The sequence below is a fragment of the Vipera berus genome, assembly GCF_964194415.1.
Source record: "Vipera berus genome assembly, chromosome: 6".
NCBI classification, from domain to species: Eukaryota; Metazoa; Chordata; class Lepidosauria; order Squamata; family Viperidae; genus Vipera; species Vipera berus.
The window spans coordinates 2,339,758-2,365,145 of NC_138208.1; the positions used below are offsets into that span (position 1 = coordinate 2,339,758).

The 25,388-nt window shown below is 42.9% G+C and overlaps 1 protein-coding gene across 1 annotated transcript in view; it reads left to right on the plus strand.

The window, feature by feature from the left end:
* ANO2 (anoctamin 2) overlaps positions 1 to 25,388 on the plus strand; it is a gene marked incomplete at its 3' end in the record, with an annotated part of 127,770 nt that overhangs the window by 82,992 nt on the left and 19,390 nt on the right. The window contains exons 15-21 of the mRNA XM_081331309.1: positions 3,668 to 3,779; positions 7,426 to 7,483; positions 9,749 to 9,849; positions 11,236 to 11,384; positions 16,640 to 16,792; positions 17,364 to 17,416; positions 18,404 to 18,585. Coding sequence (XP_081187435.1) covers positions 3,668 to 3,779; positions 7,426 to 7,483; positions 9,749 to 9,849; positions 11,236 to 11,384; positions 16,640 to 16,792; positions 17,364 to 17,416; positions 18,404 to 18,585 — 808 coding nt within the window. The remainder of the gene's footprint in view (positions 1 to 3,667; positions 3,780 to 7,425; positions 7,484 to 9,748; positions 9,850 to 11,235; positions 11,385 to 16,639; positions 16,793 to 17,363; positions 17,417 to 18,403; positions 18,586 to 25,388) is intronic.

Sequence of the window (25,388 nt, forward strand, 5' to 3'; positions counted from 1 at the left end):
CCAAAAGTGTTCAGGATGGCCTCCGTTGAACTCTTCTTCCCCAATCGTGTTGGCAAAGTTGAGTGGTCCTCAATCCTGACATATACCAGTGGTTATCAGGGTGAAAGATCAGGTCCACATGTGAAGGTCCAGTTAAATTGATTTATTGCTACTCATGCAACTAACATTAGCATCTGCTTAGAGTGGTGGCTCAGTGGGTTAGGACGCTGAGCTTGTCGATCAGAAGGTCGGGAGTTTGGCGGGTCGAATCCCGAGTGCCGCGTAGCAGAGTGAGCGCCTGTTACTCGTCCCAGCTTCTGCCAACCTAGCAGTTCGAAAGCACGTAAAAATGCAAGTAGAAAAATAGGGACCACTCCGGTGGGAAGGTAACAGTGTTCCTGGTGCCTTTGGCGTCTAGTCATGCCGGCCACGTGACCACAGAGACGTCCTCGGACAAGCGCTGGCTCTTCGGCTTTGAAACGGAGATGAGCACCGGCCCCTAGAGTCGGAAACGACTAGCACGCATGTGCGGGGGAACCTTTACCTTTACCTTTTAGAGTTAGATAAAAGTCCATGGAATTCAAGGGAAGTTGGACATGGTCCAGTTGTGGCTACGTACGGATTCTAGGCTGATTCCTCTTTTCACTCCGCCCCCAGGTCCTATCACGCTTTCTCCTACAGTGGCAAAAGCAGAATACCCCTCTTCTGACCCTTCACATCCCAGCCTTTGCCTCTGCATTTCTACCTTCCATTTTTGCCACCTAATTTTTTTTTCTCTCTCTCTCTCTCCCTCTACTTCTCTTTGATTTGTTCTGTCCCGACTTCATCCTCTTCTCCCTGCTTGCTTGAAATTTATTTTGAGTTTGTTCTTTTCTGTGGTGTGGGAAAAGAGAGAAAAGTTACTGCTTGGTGACCTTAGGTCAGAGGTAGGCAACCTTGGCTCTTTTATTATGACTCATGGACTTCAACTCCCAGAATTCCTCAGCCAGCATGGCTCAGCTTGGAAACCTCACTCTTTCTCCTCAGCGTGGCTGGCTCAGGAATTCTGGGAGTTGAAGTCCACGAGTCATAGAGCAGCCTAGGCCTAGGCCAGGGGTAGGCCACCTTGGCTCTTTGATGACTCGTGGACTTCAACTCCCAGAATTCCTGAGCCAGCATGGCTTAGCTTGGAAACTTCTCCCTTTCTCCTCAGCGTGGCTGGCTCAGGAATTCTGGGAGTTGAAGTCCACGAGTCATCAAAGAGCCAAGGTTGCCTACCCCTGCCTTAGTTGCATCATGGTCCTGTGGGATGTCCCTTGTTGAGCAGATGCACACAAAAAGCTTGTCATCAACCAGGATCCCACGAGCAAGCTTTTGGGAATAGCACCTATAGTGAAGGTATTTGTGATTGTGAGAGAGAACAGCGAAATCAGCAAATACAGTTCAGTAAATTAACTGAGGACCTTTCATCTGACACTAAAGATGAATTAATTATCCCTAACTAGGGAGAAAAAACAAATTTTCTTCTTGATTAAGATGCTTCTACAATTTTGTAAATTTTACTCCATGGGGTCCGTAAAGGGGATGTTTTAAACAGAGTAATTTATACTCCGTAGTTTAATATTTTTTTTTAAGAAATCAGCCTCTTTTTGTTTTTTAAAAAAATACTTTGACTGAAGGGGAGGTGCAGTTCTTGCCTACCCTGTTTTAGACACCCACGGCATGAAAATTCTCGAAAAAGTAATGTTGAGAGTGGGGTTTAAGGTTATTATTAAATAATGGTGGCTAGCGCTTAAATTAAAGGCTGCTGCAGCGCTCTGTTAAATTATTTCTTTAAAAGCCTATCATTTGTGTATATATTTGGAACGCTTTTGGGAGAAAATTATGAAAACATTTCCCAATCAAGCTTGAATAAGCATGAAAATACAATTGTTGGTGTTTTCTTTTCTTTTGTTTTTAAAAAAAGTAGATTGCAACAATGTGCTTCGGCTGATGTAGATCACCATATAGGACCAGGTCCTGGTGATTAGTTTAGACAGAACAGAAGAGGAGGGATCACTTCACCTTCTCCCAATCTTCTCTGGTCCAAACCATAAAAAAGAGGAGGGAGGCTGCCCCAAGGGGTCCTTAGAAGTCTTCCCCAATGCGCCCTCCTGCCATATATTCCCCTTCTTTCCTTCTCTGCATTGTTTCTTCTCATTCTCCCACTAATGAACTCTCATTCTGGAAATCTGGGTCATAGAAACGTAGAATTATGGAATCATAACATCACAGAGTCATAGATTCATAGGAATCATGGAATCATAGACTCATAGAATCATCATGGAATTATGGAATCATAGAAATATAGAGTCATAGAATCATCACAGAGTCATAATCTTAGAATCATAGAAACATAGGATCTCAGAATCATAGAATCATGGAATCAGAATCATCATAGAATCATGGAATCATAGAAACATAGGATCTCAGAATCATAGAATCATGGAATCATAGAATATCATAGAATCATCATAGAATCATGGAATCATAGAATCATCATAAAATCATGGAATCATAGAATCATGGAATCATAGAAACAGGATCTCATAATCATAATCATCATAGAATCATGGAATCATAGAAACATAGGGTCTCAGGATCATAGAATCATCATAGAAACATAGGATCTCAGAATCATAGAATCATCATAGAATCATGGAATCATGGAAACATAGGATCTCAGAATTATAGAATCGTCATAGAATCATGGAAGCACAGAATTATAGAATCATAGAGCTGGAAGGGACTCGGGAGGTCTTCTAGTCCAGCCCCCTGCCTAAACAGAAGTCCTTAGTTATGCCATCCTGGATCAATGGTTGTCCGACATTTTCTCCAGAGTAAGGCAAAAAAGAAAACACAAAACACAACCCCAAGAACCCAGACAGAGCAGGTCCCTCAACTGAGAAGGAGCAACTGCATCTTTGTTGGATGTTGTCATGGAGCTGAAGAACAAGGAAAGACGTTGGGCTTAGAAGGAGAAGCATCTTTGTCTGGAATTGGGGAGGGGGGGAGGTACCAAGAAACAGGCGCAGCTCACATAAGATGAATTTCAGGGACCACCACTTAGTCCTAGGGCCCACGGGGGTCCTGAGGATTTTCTGAGCTTTCCATTGTCCTACATACAGAATCGTGTTTGCCAGTTTGGTCTAGCGGTTAAGGTGCTAAGCTAGAAACCAGGAGACGGTGAGTTCTAATCCTGCCTTAGGCGTGAAATCTGGCTGGGTGACTTTAAGCCTGTCGTTCTCTCACAGCCCAGCTCACCTCACAGTTGTTGAGGGAAAATAAGGAGGAGCATTCGGTATGTTCGCCACCTTGATTTACTTATACAGTCATTAAGGTGCAAGATAACAAAAGAAAAAATAAATAAAAGAATTTTAAAAAATAAATAAATTTTAAAAAAGCGTTTAGTTTATGCAGACCAAGTCTGAAGGTCTTCCTTGAGGCTGGCATTGACACTTTCGTTCCCTGCAAAATCTTTTTGCAGAATGAAATGAAGTTAGGACTCTCTGAATGAAAGCCCACGGCTTGGTTGAGTCAAGAGGGTGGCTTTTCTGAATCCAGACTGTACATTTTCCCGAAGCTGCACAACTACAATTGCTTTTGTTTGTATGGCTTACGTGAGTCGTACTGAACACGTTTTCTTTCCTTCATGTTTCCTTCACGGCAGAGGTACCCAAAACAGAAAAAACGTTTGAGGAGAGGTTGATTCTGAAGGCTTTCCTGCTGAAATTTGTGAATTCTTACGCGCCCATTTTTTACGTGGCTTTCTTTAAGGGAAGGTAAGTCGGATCAGATTTCTTAGCATTGGGCTTTACTACATGGCCCCAGTCTGGCTTGTTATTGCTGTGATAGTTTCACTCTGCAGTGCCCACGGGGTTTTAGATTTTTAAACTCCTTTTGTAATAAACATAATCCTCAACTCACGGTCACAAATGGGCCCCAAATGCTAAGCAAGAATGTTGTTAAATGAGTTTTGCCCCACTTTTAAGACCTTTTTTTCCTACAGCTGTTAAACAAACCAGTGCAGTTGTTAAAGTGATTCATTGGGTTGTTAAGCGAATCTGGCTTCCCCTATTGACGTTGCTTGTCAGAAGCTGGCTGGGAAAATTACAAACGAGGATCACGTGACAGGCAACTGTCATAAACACAGTCCATTGTGTTGAAGGAAAAATCTTCATCGGGGTCCAGTCCAAGCTGGGAATAAACAACATGGGGACTGCTTTAGAAAGAAGGTTGCAAGGTTTTTTTTAAGAGCAGAGCCAGACAGAAAAATGGCTTTGGAAAAATAAAAACTGACCACATGTAGTAGGAATTGGTGGGTTTTTTATACTTTCTTGGGCTTTTGTTTGGAGTTGTTCCTGTGGCATGAACTTTGACCTGAGTCTGAGTCTGCCTTTCTGGTATTCTGATGGTGGTGGGTTAATCCTATTATGTCCCAAAGCTCATATCCTGCTTCCTTGGGATTGTGGGTGATGACTGTTGGATTTTTGTGTGTGTGAGGGATTGTTGATTCTAGGGATCTTTGTCTTTCTAATGCCATCAGCTTCCTGACTCCAATCTTTGTGACAAGATTATCACATCTGCATTTCTGCAGACCTGGTTTGTGTTTGGGGCAGAGAGACGTGTGTGTGTGTGTGTTTGTGTGTGTGTGTGTGTGTGTGTGTGTGTGTGTGTTGGTTTCTGCCTTTAAAATCCTTTGGGGAAATATATTCCTCCTTTTTAATATTCCCAAAAATATTTCTGTCTCTGGATTTTCCCCACACATGAATCTGATTTTTGATCAGGTGTCACGATCCTAAATGTGAAAACCAGCCATGAAGCAAGTTTTTTCGGTGCCACGGTAACTTTAAACGGGTGGCGGCAACAACCGCCTCTGTTTTTATTTGTAAGCTGCTCCAAATCTATCTGAATGGGTGGCTGTAACAAACATAAAGAAGTAAATAAGTAACAGAACCAGTTTGCTGGGTGGTAATGAAGTCACCAAATTAGAAGCCGAGAGACTGCGAGTTCCAGTCCCGCTTTAGGCACAAAGCCAGCTGGCTGACCTTGGGCCAGCCACTTTGTCTCAGCCCTAGGAAGGAGGCAATGGCAAAATGAGAAACCTCGCCAAGAAATCGGCGGGAACTTGTGCAGAATTGGGACACCATAGAAAGGAAGGGAGAAAAAAATATATTTTTGGGAGAGCCAGCTTGGTGCAGAGGTTAAGGTGCATCCGGCTAGACACTGGGCATCTGTAACGTCCAGTTCTACCTTAGGACAAAGCTGGCTGGGTGACCTTGGGCCAGCCACTTTCTCTCAGCCCTTAGGAAGCAGGTAATGGCAAACCACTTCTGAGAAACTTTGCCAAGAAAACTGCGGGAACTTGTCCAGGCGGTCTCTGCGAATCGGACACAACTGGACAAAATGGGGGGAAACCCAAATTGCAAAGTTCAACTGTGTCAGTCGAGCAGATAGATAGCTAACCTTTATTGTCTTTTTTCTTTTTTTACCGTGGGCACAATGGCACACATTAAAAATGAAGTTTAGTTGGCCACATCCTGATCTCTTCTTTCCCAAAGTGTCCGGGGATGGGGCGAGGGAGAAGGGAGGAATCACACGCTGGGAGCAACTGTTGCTCAGCCCCAGGCATGTGCTCTTTACTTGTGGTGGTGGTGGGGGGTCTTGGATTCACTCCACCCCCCGCCCCTCCACTAGCCCACCGGGATCAGAGAAACCTTTCTCTTTGCATTTCGCTGAATTCCTGGTCTTCCTAAGGACACGAAATGCGGAGCAGAAACCGGCTGCCTTTGTTTTCCCTGCCAGATGTCGTGGGAGGTCTGGAAATGTCACAAAATGGGCACGTGGCCATCCACAAACTCTCATTTCTATTTTTTTTAATTTTTAATTTTTAATTTTATGAGCAGCACCATGGAAGGGCTGGGCTGGGGAGGAACACCTGGCCCTAAGATCTCCCCGGTTTGAGGTTGAGGCTTTTCCCTTCCTTGCAGGTGTGTGTGTGTGTGTGTGTGTGTGTGTGTGTGTGTGTGTGTGTGATGCCTAAATCAGGTTTCTCAACCGTTCGACCTTTTTTTTTTTTCTTCCCTTCCTCGGAAAAACCTGGCGAAGTCCTGTCCCTCCTCCTCCTCCTCTTCCTCCTCAATTCACCCAGTAAATGAGCAACAGGGTTTCTGCAGAATCACAGTCAGGGAAAACAGGAATGGAAACTGCAGGGGGCCCTAGGAAGTGGTGGAGGTACCTGTAAAAAGTATAAAATCTTCCATCGTCATTGCAAAACTTTTCCCGAGGGGGTTTCCACCTGCAGATGGCCCTCTTCCCCCACGATTTTTTTTTCTTGCTTGCAAAAATGGAGGGTTTGCAGGCCGCCTTCCCCAATTGAAATGGCTGCTAGGATGAATAGAATAGAATAGAATAGAATAGAATAGAATAGAATAGAATAGAATAGAATAGAATAGAATAGAATAGAATAGAATAGAATAGAATAGAATAGAATAGAATAGAATAGAATAGAATAGAATAGAATAGAATCTTTATATGGAATGGAATGAAATGGAATGGAACGGAACGGAACGGAACGGAACGGAACAGAACAGAACAGAATAGAATAGAATAACAGAGTTGGAAGGGATCTTGGTGGTCTTCCAGTCCAACCCCTGCTCAGGCAGGAAACCCTAGACCATTTCAGACAAATGGTTGTCCAGTCTCTTCTTAAAGACTTCCAGTGTTGGAGCATTCAAAGCTTCTGGAGGCAGGTTGTTCCACTGGTTAATTATCCTCACTGTCAGGAAATTTCTCCTTAGTTCCAGGCTGCTTCTCTCCTTGACTAGTTTCCATCCTGCCTTCAGGTGCTTGGGAGAATAGCTTGACTCCCTCTTCTTTGTGGCAGCCCCTGAGATACTGGAAGATTGCTATCCTGTCACCCCCTGGTCCTTCTCTTCATTAAAACTCAGCCAACCGTTTTTAAAAAGCATTTTTCTTTTATACACGTAGAACCTACTGTATACACGTATAGGGACGCGGTGGCTCAGTGGGTTAGGACGCTGAACTCGTCGATCAGAAGGTCGGCAGTTTGGCGGGTTGAATCCCGAGTGCCGCGTAGCAGAGTGAGCACCTGTTACTCATCCCAGCTTCTGCCAACCTAGCAGTTCGAAAGCACATCAAAATGCAAGTAGAAAAATAGGGACCACTCCGGTGGGAAGGTAACAGCGTTCTGTGCACCTTTGGCGTCTAGTCATGCCGGCCACATGACCACGGAGACGTCCTCGGACAAGCGCTGGCTCTTCGGCTTTGAAACAGAGATGAGCACCGGCCCCTAGAGTTGGAAACAACTAGCATGCATGTGCGGGGGAACCTTTACCTGTACCTTATAACCTTATGGTGGTTTTTTTGTTTGTTACTGATTTCACTCGCATCTCTGTCTCTCCTCAGGTTCGTGGGACGCCCAGGCCAGTACGTCTACATGTTTGCTGGTTACCGAATGGAAGAGGTAATTACCCACACTCACACCCATTCATTGTGGCCGTTGGAAGTTACAACAGCACTGGGGAAATGGACTTATGACCATTTTTCACACTTACGACCGTTGCTGCCTCCCCAGGATTGCGCGATCAAAATCCAGAGGCTTGGCAACTGACTCATACTTATGACGGTCGCAGTGCCCCGGGGGGGGATCATGCGATTCCCTTTTGTGACCTTCTGACAAGCAAAGTTAATGGATGAAACCAGATTCATTGAACAACTGGGTTCCTAATTTAACAACCGTGGCAAGAAAGGTGGCGAAACTGACTTAGCAACTGTCTCATTTAGCAACAGAAACTTAGGATTGTAAGTCGAGGACTTCCGCTATATAATCTTCTCCACGGAATATTTTCTGTTCAAATCAGTCCCAACTTTCACGGCCCGGCTGAGATTGCTGAGGTTATGGTTTCCAAAACTTTGGGGTCATCATTCTGTTTCCAGCGTAATGTTGGAAACATCAGCGGAATTAAAATTAAATTAAATTAAAACACTCCCTGAAATTGATGGACAACAGACTCAGAAACACACACACACAGAGACACAAAAAGAAAATGGTGGTCTTTTCCAGACACACCATCTCTGGCTTCTCTAGGTCTACTTCAGCGAGCAAAATGCTACGGGAAACATTTAAAAACGTCCAGCATAATGGAGGATTTGAATTGTATCACTTCTGTTGCCCACCATGTCGGGTTTATGTAGCCTTAGTTGTGACCCGTGGTGTTATTTTAGAGAAGGTGGAGCTGCTGTATTTCCCTCCCCCCCAGGCTTTGAGACAAGTTTCCCCGCTCTTTTATATAAAGATCTAAATAGGAACCACTCTAAGGAGAAGTAAGGAGAAATTCCCCAAACAGGGATGACAATTAATCAGTGGAACAGCTTGCCTCCAGAAGTTGTGGGTGCTCCAACACTGGAGAAAGCGGACATTTTGGGGAGAAACGCTTGCAGTTGGTGTGTACATTCCCACGACTCTCTGAGTAAATATTTTATTTTGACTGAGGAACTTGCTTGGATGAATAACGAAATGTTTCAGATTAACAGACTTTGGTCCAGTTGCCAGGATTTGACCCTATTAACTATAATAATGGAGGTTACGAGAGAGAGGTGGTAATGGTGGTTAAGGCACCAGGCTTAACTGGGAGACCATGAGCTTAGTCATGCAGCCAACTGGAGATTTGGGGGCTAGCCCCACTCTCTCTCAACCCTAGGAAGCCATGACATATTACTCCTGAAACCATTTCAAGAAAACTGCAAGGACTTGTCCAGTCAACTGTCAGGAGTCAACATTAACTCAAAGGCACACACAGAAGTACTTTACAAGGAAAGCCTTGCATTTCTCCTGCGTGCACATGGGGCTGGACTAGAAGACCTCCAAGGTCCCTTCCAGATTCTATTCTATTCTATTCTATTCTATTCTATTCTATTCTATTCTATTCTATTCTATTCTATTCTATTCTATTCTATTCTATTCTATTCTATTCTATTCTATTCTTCATTCCACTATTCTATTCTATTCTATTCTATTCTATTCTATTCTATTCTATTCTATTCTATTCTATTCTATTCTATTCTATTCTATTCTATTCTATTCTATTCTATTCTATTCTATTCTATTCTATTCTATTCTATTCTATTCTATATTCCATTATTCTATTCTATTCTTCATTCCACTATTCTATTCTATTCTATTCTATTCTATTCTATTCTATTCTATTCTATTCTATTCTATTCTATTCTATTCTATTCTATTCTATTCTATTCTATTTTCCATTATTCTATTCTACTCTACTCTACTCTACTCTACTCTACTCTACTCTACTCTATTCTATTCTATTCTATTCTATTCTATTCTATTCTATTCTATTCTATTCTATATTCCATTATTCTATTCTATTCTTCATTCCACTATTCTATTCTATTCTATTCTATTCTATTCTATTCTATTCTATTCTATTCTATTCTATTCTATTCTATTCTATTCTATTCTATTCTATTCTATTCTATTATTTTCCATTATTCTATTCTATTCTATTCTATTCTATTCTACTCTACTCTACTCTACTCTACTCTACTCTACTCTACTCTACTCTACTCTATTCTATTCTATTCTATTCTATTCTATTCTATTCTATTCTATTCTTCTGTCCATAATTCTAGGACATAATTGCATACAAACTGCCAGGAGACTAGTGTGTCTGGATTTCATGCCTTCCTGTGTGTTTGCCTTCCTTTGCAGTGTGCTCCTGGTGGATGCTTGATGGAACTTTGCATCCAGCTCAGCATCATCATGTTGGGGAAACAGCTGATTCAGAATAATATCTTTGAAATAGGCGTCCCGTAAGTATTCAGCTGCGCTCTCTCGCTCTCTCTTTTTTTTTCTGAGCCACAAGACTGGAAGCATTTGCATACAGTGTGGCTGGACCTGGTGGCCTAGTGGTCAGAATGTGGTATTGCAGGATGACTCTGCCCACTGGCAGGAGTTCGATCCTGACCGGCTCAAGGTGGACACAGCCTTCCGTCCTTCCGAGGTCGGTAAAATGAGGACCCGGATTGTTGGGGGCCATACGCTGACTCTGTAGATCACTTAGAGAGGGTTGTAAAGCATGGTGAAGTGGTACATAAGTCTAAGTGCCATGGCTATCTAAGCCAGTGCTTAGAATGCAGTATTGCAGGCTGACTCTGCCCAAAGTTGGAAGTTCGATTCTCAACAGCTGAAGGTTGACTCAGCCTTCTGTCCTTCCGAGGTTGGTAAAATGAGGACCCAGATTGTTGGGGGCAATACTCTGACTCTGCAAAACTGCTTAGAGAGGGCTTTAAAGCACTGTGAAGCAATATATAAGTCTAAGTGCTATTGATATTGATATTGCCCTTTTGTGGGTTCAGAGGCCTTTGCTGCTCTCAACAATTCAGGTAACCCTCGACTTACAGGTGAATCATGTGGTTTTTAAGTGAATCAGGGTTGACTTTGCTTGTCAGAAGGACCTAGGAAGCTTGCAGATGACAGTCCCACTATCTAGCAATGCTGCAATCATCTTAAAACATGCGGATTGCCAAATGCCCAAATTTGGATCACACAACTGGGGGGGGGGGGGATGCTGCAAAGGTTGTAAGGTGAGAACTGTTCACAAGTTGCTTTTTTTGGCACCGTTGTAACTTTGAATGGCCACTAAATGAGTAGGACTACCTATACGCACACCTAAACACACACACACACACACACACCTCCTTGTGAGCCTTCTGCTGAAATTCTCAAGAGAAGAGTGGTTACAATTATAAGAATGGATCATTTTCACGAGTTGCTCTCCTCCGAATCACCTGATTTAATTTCTCAGGACGTTTTTTTTTTAAAAAAAAGACAGACACATGAAAGGAACCAGAGTAAAAGTGTATTTATTGGAAGGCTTTCGAAAGGACATCCGCTTTAGTGGATTTTAAAAGCATTAAAAAGAAAAAAAAAGAAAAAAGCTGGAGCTTTCTAAGTCACAAACGGTAAGCATTAGCCTGTGTCTAGGGGTGCCAGATGGCTCTCAGGGACAGAGAAAAACAGAGAAAGAGAGAAAAAAAGAGAAAGAAAGAGAGAGAGAGAGAGAGAGAGAGAAAGAGAGAGGGAGGGAGAGAGAGAGAGAGACAGAGAGAGCAAAGCTTTTTCGTGCACCGAGTCCCTTAAAAATGGAATAACTTCCCCTGCAATTGAATTAATGGCCTGCTGTTGTACATTTGCAGGAAATTAAAGAAACTCTTCCGTAAGCTGAAAGAGGAGAGGCCGCAGAAGAAAGAAAGCCATTCAGACCCGTCTAAGCAGCCTCAGCAGTGGGAGCTGGACTACGTCTTGGAACCCTTCATGGGGCTGACCCCGGAATACATGGAAATGAGTAAGGCTGCAGCCACCACAAACCCCTCTTAGCTTTCCCTCAAAACCTGCTTGCGCCAGATTTAAAGACCTAGCCATCTCGCCGTAACTCTCTGGGGTCAGGCTGACCCAAATGCATCCTTTTCATTGCCATAAACTGTTAGAAAGGGGCTAGAGAGAAGTGCCCTGAGGACTCCGAAAGCTCGGAAGATCCAGGTGCCCGACCCAGATTGGATTCTGTGAAAGGGATTCTGCTTGGCACGCAGCTTCTGGAGCTGCAAGCTGGCATAGGCAAAAGGCTCCATATAGCTTTGATTCTTTCAGATGACCTTAGATCAAGCCTCAAGACCCTGTTGAGGAGGGAGGCTTGGATCTGCGGTTATTGTTGCAGAAGGTGGCCTTCAGATTTGGCCATTCTGTTTAGAGCAGCGTTTCTCAACTTTCACAACTTTAAGATGTGAGGATTTACAACTCCCAGAATTTCCCAACCAGGAATAGAATAGAATAGAATAGAATAGAATAGAGTAGAGTAGAGTAGAGTAGAGTAGAGTAGAGTAGAGTAGAGTAGAGTAGAGTAGAGTAGAGTAGAACAGAACAGAACAGAACAGAACAGAATATAGGAATGAAGAATAGAATAGAATAGAATAGAATAGAATAGAATAGAATAGAATAGAATAGAATAGAATAGAATAGAGTAGAGTAGAGTAGAGTAGAGTAGAGTAGAACAGAACAGAACAGAACAGAACAGAACAGAACAGAATAGAATAGAATAGAATAGAATAGAATAGAATATACTGTAGGAATGAAGAATAGAATAGAATAGAATAGAATAGAATAGAATAGAATAGAATAGAATAGAATAGAATAGAATAGAATAGAATAGAATAGAATAGAATAGAATAGAATAGAATAGAATAGAATAGAGTAGAGTAGAGTAGAGTAGAGTAGAGTAGAGTAGAGTAGAGTAGAGTAGAGTAGAGTAGAGTAGAGTAGAACAGAACAGAATAGAATATAGGAATGAAGAATAGAATAGAATAGAATAGAATAGAATAGAATAGAATAGAATAGAATAGAATAGAATAGAATAGAATAGAATAGAATAGAATAGAATAGAATAGAATAGAATAGAATAGAATAGAATAGAATAGAGTAGAGTAGAGTAGAGTAGAGTAGAGTAGAGCAGAGCAAAACAGAATAGAATATAGAAGAGAAGAGAAGAGAAGAGAAGAGAAGAGAAGAGAAGAGAAGAGAAGAGAAGAGAAGAGAAGAGAAGAGAAGAGAAGAGAAGAGAAGAGAAGAGAAGAGAGCTGGAAGGGACCTTGGAGGTCTTCTAGTCCAGCCACCTGCTCAAGCAGGAGATCCTGTACCATTTCAGAGAGTGACTGTCTAGTCCAGGGGTGTCAAACTACCAGCCCCGCAGGCCAGATGTGTCATGAGGAAACCGCACCCACCCCATTGCCAGCAATGGGCAAAAAGCTTGGATACGTCGCGCAACATCACGTGATGTTGTGAGTTTGACATGTCTGGTCTCGTCTCTTCTTAAAAACCTCCAGTGATGGAGCACCCAGGATGAGAAACCTGTTTTAGATATTTCTAATAAGGGAGAACAAACAGCCTCATGACCTTCGCTGACCCTCTGAGTGAGGGAGAGGCAGTTCGGTATTATTTGGGTCCAATATACTGCCTGCACTAAAAATATCTGCCTGTTTCTTTCCGTTCTATTTTTTTTACAGAATTAAAATTCTTTTTTATGGGCTCCTTGGTGCTCTCTGAATTTGGTTGTTTCCTTGCAGACGTTTCATTACCCAACTAAGTAACATCATCAGTGCCAGAAGAGAGGGGGGCTGTGGAAAGGAGGAGGAGGAGGAGGGAAAAGGAGGAGGAGGACTGTGGGGTCCTTGGTGCTCTCTGAGCTTGGTTGTTTCCTTGCAGATGTTTCATTACCAAACTAGGTAACATCATCAGTGCTAGAAGGGAGTAGGGTGTATGGAATGATGGAGGAGGAGGAGGAGGAGGAGGAGGAGGAGGAGGAGGAGGAGGAGGAGGACTGTGGGGTCCTTGGTGCTCTCTGAGCTTGGTTGTTTCCTTGCAGATGTTTCATTACCAAACTAGTAGGTAACATCATCAGTGCTAGAAGGGAGTAGGGTGTATGGAATGATGGAGGAGGAGGAGGAGGAGGAGGAGGAGGAGGAGGAGGAGGACTGTGGGGTCCTTGGTGCTCTCTGAGCTTGGTTGTTTCTTTGCAGATGTTTCATTACCAAACTAGGTAACATCATCAGTGCTAGAAGGGAGTAGGGTGTTTGGAATGATGGAGGAGGAGGAGGAGGAGGAGGAGGAGGAGGAGGAGGACTGTGGGGTCTTTGGTGCTCTCTGAGCTTGGTTGTTTCCTTGCAGATGTTTCATTACCAAACTAGGTAACATCATCAGTGCTAGAAGGGAGTAGGGTGTATGGAATGATGGAGGAGGAGGAGGAGGAGGAGGAGGAGGAGGAGGAGGAGGAGGACTGTGGGGTCCTTGGTGCTCTCTGAGCTTGGTTGTTTCTTTGCAGATGTTTCATTACCAAACTAGGTAACATCATCAGTGCTAGAAGGGAGTAGGGTGTATGGAATGATGGAGGAGGAGGAGGAGGAGGAGGAGGAGGAGGAGGAGGAGGAGGAGGAGGAGGAGGACTGTGGGGTCCTTGGTGCTCTCTGAGCTTGGTTGTTTCTTTGCAGATGTTTCATTACCAAACTAGGTAACATCATCAGTGCTAGAAGGGAGTAGGGTGTATGGAATGATGGAGGAGGAGGAGGAGGAGGAGGAGGAGGAGGAGGACTGTGGGGTCTTTGGTGCTCTCTGAGCTTGGTTGTTTCCTTGCAGATGTTTCATTACCCAACTAGGTAACATCATCAGTGCTAGCAGAGAATGGGATTTGCCCTCTCAGTGGCTGAAATGGTATAGGGTCTCCTGCCTGAGCAGGGGGTTGGACTAGATGACCTCCAAGGTTCCTTCCAACTTGATGATGATGATGATGATGATGATGATGATGATGATGATGATGTTGGTGGGAGTTTACCTGGTATTTGGTTGTTTGAGTTGGCAGTTCCTTGACTGGGGTTTTGTTTACTGCTCAATTATTGGCCTCGTATTAATCTTGGTCTTAAACTCTGCTTATCTTGGTATTGACTCTTAGCGAGGAAAGAGTTTTGGGGTTTTTTTTGTTTTGCTTTTGGGATGATCTTCTTTTGCTTTTTGGATTATCTCTTTTTGAACGGCCTGTGGGTGTTGTTTTATCCTTATGTGCCTCTTGATGGCTGAATTGTCTGAGTGTCAGGCTGTAGAAAGTGTGAATGTTTTTTTTTTGGGGGGGGGGGGAAGTTGTATTCCTGAGATACTTTTCAGAAGAAAATTACCCCGGAGGGATTTTTTTTTAACGTTATGTTTCAGCAGCGGATGGTAATAATATAAATATAATGTCAGTATAATAATAAAAATATCAAAATCAATCCAATGCAATGAATTCTTTCTCTCCTGGAGACAGTAAGGGTGGTTCTTCCTATAAACATCAGGCGAAGGCAGAATTAAATGTGGTACCTCTAAATCCAACAGGATTAATTTTGAAGCCATGGAAATGTTTTGCCAGAAAGCAGGAGAGGCTCATCCTCAGACATCAACAAACAAAACAGTCCTTAAAGAGAGAACCACATTCCTATGTAATCTTCATGACATTCTCGGATTTGAATGTTTTCTTTCGGGGAGCACGTGGAGACATGTTGTATACATTAATTACCACAAAAAAAAAATACACGGGAAATCATTGCTGCTACTACTGTAGGATTTAAAAGGTTTCTAGGCTCCAAGCTATAGTAGACTGCTTTCTCTAGAAATGAGAAGTACTAGAACAGGCTTGTGGTGAAATTAAAGGCCTTGGAGATGGTAAACATTGTGTTGAAATTGTCACATCAGATCTGGTCTCTAGGACAGAAGGAGAACAAGGCAAAAAAATAAATAAATTAGGATGCCTCCATAGCTGGTAAAGCAATCAGCAACTGTTTATTAGGTAAAGGTAAAGGTTCCCCCGCACATGCGTGCTAGTCGTTTCCGGTGCTCATCTCCGTTTCAAAGCCGAAGAGCCAGCGCTTGTCCGAGGACGTCTCCGTGGTCATGTGGCCGGCATGACTAGACGCCAAAGGCGCACGGAACGCTGTTACCTTCCCACCGGAGTGGTTCCTATTTTTCTACTTGCATTTTTACGTGCTTTCGAACTGCTAGGTTGGCAGAAGCTGGGATGAGTAACAGGCGCTCACTCTGTTACGTGGCACTCGGGATTTGACCCGCCAAACTGCCGACCTTCTGATCGACAAGCTCAGCATCCTAACCCACTGAGCCACTGACCTAATCCAACACTCCTTAAATTTACTCTGTATTATATTGTAGTATAATAATAATAATAATAATAATAATAATAATAACAACAACAATAATAATAACAACAATAATAACAATAACAGTGATAACAACAGCAATAAAAGCAATAATAATAGCAATAATAATAATAAGTAATAGCACTTACTTAATAGCAATTACAGCCCTTTCTAAGCAGTTTATTGAATCCTCATTTTACCGACCTCAGAAAGATGGAAGAGAGTCATTTTAATCTTCATTATCTTTGCCGTTAAAATGATTTTATTATTATGTGGTTAATCAGTGTATATCAAAATGTGTGCGCGTCAGACGTGGAAAAATGGACAGAAATTGACAAAGTAGGAATAGGAGCAGGAATATAGGAATAGGAATATTCTTCACTGACCAAGTGTGATTAGACACGCACGGAATATATATATAATTTATATTCAGAATAAGGTATATTCTGGAGTCCTAAGTATCTGTTCAAGTAGGGGACTTATCTTGGAAATATCTTACAGTCTTCTTTGACCAGAGTGGACATTGGCATCCAGAATGACTGCTTGGCTCAAGGTCTTATTAGTCTCCTGTCCAAAACCCACATGAGGCTTGAATCCAACACATGGCTACATCTGTATTGTATGACAACCCAGACCTTGGATGGTCCTACCTTGGTCCTGAGGAATTCTGGGAGTTGAAGTCCTCAGGTCTTAAAGTTGCCAACGCTGGGCACCTCTGCTTTGTTTCCTGAGGCCAGAATGCAGATCTGAGTCGGCAAAGACACCTACTCGAGACTCTACCTGCCACCTGATATGTTTAGATCTACTGTGGTCATTTATCCCTCCACTCATATTCCTCTCCTCTTCCTCCTCCTCCTCCTTTCTCGTCTTCCAGTCATACAATTCGGCTTCGTGACTCTCTTTGTGGCCTCCTTTCCCCTGGCTCCAGTGTTTGCCTTGTTGAACAACGTCATTGAAGTTCGGCTTGATGCCAAAAAGTTTGTGGCTGAACTAAGAAGACCCGATACTGTGAGAGCAAAGGATATAGGTATGAGTTGTTGGGCTGTTGTTTTTTTAACAAAGATTAAGAAAAAAACATGTTAAGGCAAATATGACATAGGCAGTCCTCATGTTACGATGTGTCACTGAACAACTGTTCTAAGTTACACCAGATCTCAAAAAAAGGTACTTAAGATGTTCCAGCAGCCGCCCCACACTTTCCCTGTGCTCATGGGACCGCATTTTGGGCATTTGGCAACTAGTCCTCATTGACATCCATTTGCAGCATCCTGTGGTCACATAACTCTGATTTACAGCACTTCTGTCACCAAGAGGAGGTTTACTTCCAGCTTCCAGCAAAAAAAAAAAACAACAACAACCCACAAGCCATCACAAACAATGATCAAGCTATTCATTTAATGGCTGCAAGGTGCACTTAACATCCGCCACAAAGAAGGGCATAAAATTGTCGCGTGACAATCTATTTAATAACTGTCCCAACTTATGATCGTAATTGTAGGTTTGGTGATGGTTATAAGTTCAAGGACTATCTGTAATCAGAATTTGCTTAACAAGGTCCCGTCCGACAGATCTTAACACAGTTTTGTGCTTTCTTGCAGGGATTTGGTTCAATATTTTGAGCGGCATTGGAAAATTTTCAGTCATAATTAATGTAAGTATTGGCTTCGGTCTTACTGTGGCGCTATGAGAAACTTGACACAGTCAGTCAGATGTAACTTTATGTTCATTTTTCTTCCAGAGCTGTGTGCCAGTCTCAAATCTTTATTGATAATTCAGCACATAATTTTTAAAAAGCTTTTCCTCATAAATCTAATGTGGGAAGATGGAGCCAAATTCTTAGGAAATCTCAGTCTCCACTCTCCTCTCCCCTCTAACCCATGAAATATACCATTGGTGGTTTTATTCACAAATGTAGTCGTCCATCTTTTCCTTTCTCATAGGCCGATGGACAGCACGTTGGTGATCTGCCAGCATAGAAACTGCGGCAGTTCTAACATATATTCTCATCACAGTCAGAGGCATCGCAAGGGGAGGTGGGAATAGAATAGAATAGAAAGAATAGAATAGAATAGAATAGAATAGGAATAGAATAGAATAGAATAGAATAGAATAGAATAGAATAGAATAGAATAGAATAGAATAGAATAGAATAGAATAATAATAATAATAATAATAATAATAATAATAATAATAATAATAATAATAATAATAATAATAATAATAATTTGTATACCGCCCTTCTCCCGAAGGAATAGAATAGAATAGAATAGAATAGAATAGAATAGAATAGAATAGAATAGAATAGAATAGAATAGAATAGAATAGAAGAATAGAAATAATAGGAATAATAGGAATAAAGAGTAGAAAAGAAAAGAAAAAAAAAGAAAAGAAAATAGGAATAGGAATAGGAATAATAGGAATAAAGAGTAGAATAGAATAGAATGGAATGGAACGGAACGGAATGGAATGAAATGGAACGGAATGGAATGGAATAGGGTCTCCTGCTATATTAGGGAGCTGGACTAGAAGACCTCCGAGGTCCCCTTCCCAGCGTGTTATTCTGTTATTCAACGGAGGCACGCCCGTTTCTTGTTCCCTTGGCGGATTCACGCGGAGCATGGCTTTCTTTCTCTTCCAGGCCTTTGTCATTTCCGTCACTTCGGATTTCATCCCACGCCTCGTCTACCAATACGCGTACAGTCACAACGGGACCATGCACGGCTTCGTCAACCACACCCTCTCCTACTTCAACGTCAGTGACTTTAAGGCTGGAACCCAGCCAGAAAACTCACCCTTTGAAGAGGAGGTTTCCTTCTGCAGGTAAAGCAAGCGGCCTCCCCTTCCCGCCACGACTCTCAAGCCTCTGGCTAAGGCCAATCCTGCTGCAGGGCTGCAGACTTTCCAAGGAGGCGACCTGGTACGGCTCCTTCGAAGGAGGTAATTTTAGGGGCCAAAGTTTCTGTCAATGTGTTTTCATACAGGTAAGCCCTTGACGTACGTCCGCAACCGAGCCAGAAATCTCCGTTGCTAAGTGAGACGCCTGGGAAGGGAGCTTTGCCTCATTTTACGACCTTCCTTGCCGCGGTTGTTAAGTGAATCGCTGCATGTGTTCAGTTAGGAACAGGGTGGTGAAGAGAGTCCGGCTTTCCCATTGTCTGCTGGTCGGAAGGTCGGAAAAGGGGACCACAGGACATAAGTATGAACCAGTTGTGTTCGACATTTTGATCATGTGACCCTGGGGATGCTGCAAGGGCCGTAAGTGTGAAAAAAGGGTCGTAAGTCAGGTTCGTTCAGTGCCGTTGTAATTTGGAACGGTTGCTAAATGAGGAGTAGCTATACTCCTTCTCCAGACTGGAAAAAGAAGAGCTATGTGATAAAATGAGGGAAGGCGATAGAAGAATCTCTTTGTGTCTTTGTCTCAAAAATGCTTTCCCAGGAGGCAACTGGACTTCCTTGTTTTTCTTTGAAGAGGTTTCACTTCTCATCCCAGAAGCTTCTTCAGGTTCTGACTGGAGGGTGGGGAAGGGAAGGATTTATACTCCTTGCAGACCGCTGGTCCTTTGCCTTCTTCTCAGAGAGCCCTTGAAGCCACTTGGAGGTTTGTTTGTGTCCTCAGGATCGCCTGAGGGGTGCAAATGGGGGCGGGGCCTTCACCAAGTGGCCTCAGAGACTCTCTAAAAATGACTGCAAATGACCAGCTATCTACAAGGAGTATAAATCCTTCCACTCCCCGCCATCCGGTCAGAGCCAAAGAAGCTTCTGGGATGAGAAGCGAAACGTCTTCAAAGGAAAAACAAGAAAAGTCCGGTTGCTTCCTGGAAAAAAAAAGGCACCTTTGGGACAACCAGGATCTGGAGGATGGAGAATCTCCATAGACACTTGGTGTTTTTTCATTAATTTTTGGGGGAGCCCAACATTGTGGGACTATTTTTTGTTTTCCCCTTCTGAGGCTTCCTACCTGGAACTCCCTCGTGTGCCTTTTTGAACAGACGTTAACGGAGACCTGATTAAAGTGTCCACTGTGCACATAAGCAAGCCCATCCTCCAGTGCCTCAAAGCCACGTGCGCCTTTGTGATTCTGGAGGCGGCCATGCTCCCGTGTGCAGGCATGCTGTCAGCGCATGATATAGTTGAACACCTGGCCATTTCATGCACAGGAGCTGGGGTGGAATTGTTTGGTTTTTAAAGAACCAGAACATGTTAGGACAAATTTCTTTTAGCCCAAAGGGGTGGGAAAAAAACAAAACCCTCAACTCTTTGCTTTAAACCAAACAATGCAATTTAATTCAGAATAAATGAAGAAAGAAAAAAACCAACCACCCGGTGGAAAACAGCCCTAATGAATACATAATGGAGTTGTAATAAATTGAGGGGAAGGGTGCATTGTAGAGTCCTCTGTTTGTCTCTAAACCACCTTGAACTGCCATGTTCCTAAGCCTGCACCTCAACAAGAATTGGTTACAGCCTGCTATTCATCTGCTGTTGAGAACTACGGCATGGGTTTTCCAGCAGAAGCAAAATTAACTGTATTCTTTTTTTTTCTTTAATCAACGCAGTCAATTTAGCCACCTCTGCTAACTCCATTCATCCATAGCCGGAATCAAAGTGTCCTTCCATTTCTTTGTGTGCATATTCTTCCCGCTGTCAGCATATATAACATCAAAGTTGGCTGTGTTTCTTTTTCCCCAAACTTCTTTATCCATGAAGCCTAAATGAGTCCTTAGGGAGAAGGGCGGCATATAAATTTAATAAATAAATAAATAAATAAATAAATAAATAAATAAATAAATAAATAAATAAATAAATGAATGAATAAATGAATGAATGAATGAATGAATGAATGAATGAATGAATGAATGAATGAATGAATGAATGAAAAGTCTCTGGTTTCATCTTTATAGTCACTGTAAGAATCTTTGTTTGTATTGAGGTGTAAACCCCGCCAAAGAATATTTCTTTGCTTCGCCAGTTGTCCACCCAAAATGGTAAAGAGTTCCTTCTTTGCATTTATACTTCCAGCCCTCGAGATACGTCTTGATCACTCTGTGTGTAATGAACGAAAATCATTGCGTATTTGTGTGTGTGTGTGTGTGTGTGTGATGGGCATGGTCACCTGCTTTGGCCCTGCCCATGTTTCGCTCCAGCTCCAGCTCCATCCTCCATCTCCTTCAAACAGGATCTTTTTTTTATGATGAATAGAATAGAGCTGGAAGGGACCTGGGAGGTCTTCTAGTCCAGCCCCCTGCTCAAGCAGGAGACCCTATACTAATTCAGAGAAATGGCTGTCCAGTCTTTTCTTAAAAACCTGTGGTGATGGAGCACACATAACTTCTGGTGGCAAGCTGTTCCACTGGTTAATTGTCCTCACTGTCAGGAAGTTCTCCTTAATTCCAGGTTGCTTCTCCCCTTGATGAGTTTCCATCCATTGCTTCTTGTCTTGCCTTCAGGTGCTTTGGAGAAGAGCTTGACCCCCCCTTCTTCTTTTGGGCACCCCTGAGATACTGGAAGACCGCTATCCTGTCCCCCCCCTTGTCCTTCTCTTCATTAAACTAGACATTCCCAATTCCAGCAACCGTTCCTTATATCTTTTAGCCTCCAGTCCTTTGATCACCTTTGTTGCTCTTCTTTTTTGTTCTTACATCTGCGTGATCTCACCAAGGCAGGCCTACTCCATTTTCTCCACTGCCTGGAGTTGAAGCCATCTTAATCGCAAAGTTCAAACTCTCCCAACGAGGATGCATTCTTGAAATAGGTTGAGTTTTGCACCCTCCCTTGCCAGGTCTCTGGTATTCGGTTCTAAATAAACATTACAGCGGCACTTATCTGTGGCACGTGATCAGCCATTATGTTGGGGTTTTTTTTTCCCCCTCCCAAGGGAAACTTAAAGTAAATTTAGCTCAAACTAGACTAGACAGTATACTAAAAAGCAGAGACATCACCCTGCCAACAAAAGTGCATATAGTCAAGGCTGTGGTCTTCCCAGTTGCAATGTATGGCTGTGAAAGTTGGATGGTAAGAAAGGCTGAGCGCCAAAGAATTGAAGCCTTTGAACTATGGTGCTGGAGAAGACTCCTGCGAGTCCCTTGGACTGCAAGGCGATCAAACCGGTCAGTCCTAGAGGAGATCAACCCTGACTGCTCTTTAGAAGGCCAGATTCTGAAGTGGAAACTCAAATACTTTGGCCACCTAATGAGAAGGAAGGACTCACTGGAGAAGAGCCTCATGCTGGGAAAGGTGGAGGGCAAGAGAAGAAGGGGACGACAGAGAATGAGGTGGCTGGATGGAGTCACTGAAGCAGGAGGCGTGAGCTTAAATGGACTCCAGAAGATGGTAGAGGACAGGAAGGCCTGGAGGAGCATTGTCCATGGGGTCGCGATGGGTCAGACACGACTTCGCAACTAACAACAACAAGAAAAAGCTTCAGAGCTGTCCCTCTTGTGTGTGGAGCCCGTGGATGTGTATGCAGGATGGGAACGTGGATATTTCCCTCTGTTGATACAGGAGGAAGCAGCTCACCAGATTTCACAAAACTCTACAACCAACCTCCCACAGGCATGTTTCTTGCAGCCTGACATCGTATTTTTAAGCCTCTGCAGGTAGTCCTCGGCTTACAAACACAACGGAGCCCAAAACTTTTTTGGCTAACTGAGACAGTTGGTTAAGTCGGTTTTGCCTCATTTTAGAGACCTTTCTTGCCAGACTTGGTATGGGAATCGCTGCAGTTGTTTAGTTAGTAACCCAGTTGTTACGTGAATCTGGCTTCCCCCTGTTGACTTGGCTAGTCAGAAGGTTGCAAAAGGGGATCACGTGACTCACAGGATGGTCTGACTGTCATAACTACTGTATGAGTCAGCAGCCAAGCGTCCGACTTTTGATCACGTGGCCATGGGGAAGTTGTAAGGGTGAAAAATGGTCATGACTGGTTTATGGCTTTGGATGAGAAGAATGCATAAACGTGGCTGATTTTGTTCTCACTGTACTTTTGTTCTCACTTCATATGAATAGAATAGAATAGAATAGAATAGAATAGAATAGAATAGAATAGAATAGAATAGAATAGAATAGAATAGAATAGAATAGAATAGAATAGAATAGAATAGAATAGAATAGAATAGAATTGCAAGGGACCTTGGAGGTCTTCTAGTCCAACCCCCTGCTCAGGCAGGAAACCAGACAAATGGCTGTCCAGCCTCTTCTTAAAAACTTCCAGTGTTGGAGCATTCCCCGCTTCTGGAGGCAGGTTGTTCTACTGGTTAATTGTTCTAACTGTCAGGAAGTTTCTCCTTAGTTCAAGGTTGTTTCTCTCTTTGATTAGTTTTCATCTGTTGCTTCTTCTCCTGCCTTCAGGCACTTTGGAGAATAGCTTGACTCCCTCTTCTTTGGGGCAGCCCCTGAGATACTGGAAGGCCGCTATCATGTCACCCCTCATCCTTCTCTTCATTAAACCGGACATAGCCAATTCCAGCAACCATTCCCTATATGTTTTAGCCTCCAGTCCCCTGGTCATCTTTGTTGCTCTTCTCTTCTCTAGAGTCTCAAGATCTTTTCTATATCATGCTGAGCAAAACTGACCAAGGCATTATAAAGTGGTCTTAACATTTCATGCGATCTTGATTCTATCCCTCTGTTATTGCATCCTAGATGTTGATCAACCCCCCCTCTCTTTTTTCACCTATTAACATAAGACTACTTTGATAGAAACGGAGTGTTATACCGCCCAGGTGATCTTGGAGCTGTGTTGCTTTCTGGAACTGCTGTTTTTATGCCACTGAATTTTTTCCCAAGGCCTTCTGAAGTTGTTAAAGGAAGAGGCAGGTCTGCCATTTTGGGTCACCCTGTTACCTAAGCAGCCTCTTGAGAAATGGGCACCAGGGGACTTGACCTTTCCGTTCAGTGGAAAAAAAAGATGGCAAGATCTAAACAGTGACTTTCTATCAAGGGCTAAAATCTTCAAAGGCTGCAATCCAAGGGATACAAGGCCAACTTTTTTACATCTGCAGCCTCCGTGGGAGACCTCCTAATGAATTGCTCTTCCAGTGGAAGGAACATACTTGTCTCCCGGTGCTGATTAACGGGGATAACTGCCACGGTCCAATGGAACACGATGATGTTATCTAGGAATGTCACCATACGCTCAACTTTCCTAGACTTTATGGTGGGGGGGTGGTTTCCCAACCGTTATGGAAACTTTCCTTCTAAACTTCTCTTTATGTAGAACTGAACTGTTTGTCATCAGAGACATTTTGACCTCTTTCCATCTCGTGGCCCGTGAGTAGTTGTTTTTTTTTTAACACTGTCACAAAGTCTTCTCAGGGAAATTTTTATTATACTAAGCAGATGGCATTGCATAGTGTTCTTGGCACTGCTGGTCTACATTTACCACCATCGCGTGACTATTTAGGTCATATTTTCCAGTTTTTTCCTTGTCGGTGGAATGAAAGACTTGCTCTCTTTCTTTGGGTTCCACCAGCACCACCTGTTAAGTGTGGAACACTCGTTTTGGTTTTGTTTTTCTGACACCCACATACCTGACGTTCTGCAAAAGCCGCAATAATATACACTCTGTCCTCTTCCCACTATTGTCTTTATGCAACGAACAAGAAAATGGTTTCAAGCGTTGACTGTTTTGTTCTCCATGGGTAGAATCCAAAATTTTGTGGCAGTCACATCAGTTAGGAAAGGTGAACCTTTTTCTAAAAAAAAAATGCATTTCACCATCCAGATGTGTCTCTTGGCAAACATTGCCTTTTTATGTGGTGCATAATCTGTTACCGTTTATCTTTTTTCTATCTTCTTGAATATACTGGAGGTCTTTCTGCGGTATGAAAGTTCAGAGAATGGCACCATTTTTTTAAAACCATGCAAAGCTTCTCCATTAATCCCCAAATCTTTTTTGGGTTATGCAAAAAGCCGAGACTAGGTCTTCCAGCTTCTCCATAGCTTGCAACCATATAGGATAGGACAGGATAGGATAGGATAGGAATACAGAATAGAATAGAATAGAATAGAATAGAATAGAATAGAATAGAATAGAATAGAATAGAATAGAATAGAATAGAATAGAATAGAATAGAGTAGAGTAGAGTAGAGTAGAGTAGAGTAGAGTAGAGTAGAGTAGAGTAGAGTAGAGTAGAGTAGAGTAGAGTAGAGTAGAGTAGAATAGGAGCTGGAAGGGACCTTGGAGGTCTTCTAGTCCAGCCCCCTGCTCAAGTAGGAAAACCTATAACATTCAAGACAAGTGACTGTCTAGCCTCTTCTTAAAAATCTCCAGTGATGAAGCACTCACAACTTCTGGTGGCAAGCTGTTCCACCAGTTAATTGTCCTCACTGTCAGGAAGTTTCTCCTTAATTCCAGGTTGCTTCTCTCTTTGGTCACTTTCCAACCATTGTTTCCTGTCCTTCCCTCTGGTGCTTTGGAAAATAGCTTGACCCCCTGTTCTTTGGGGCAACCCCTCAAATACTGGAATGCTGCTATCATGTCTCTGCTATTTCTTCAGGCAAGGAGCTACAATGGCCTGCCTCCTCCCTCTACCCAAGAATGGCCTTCATACTTATCTCAAAATAACATGGCTTTTATCTGGGCAGGTCAGGGGCACAGCCTACAGTTGCTTCATTTGTTTAAT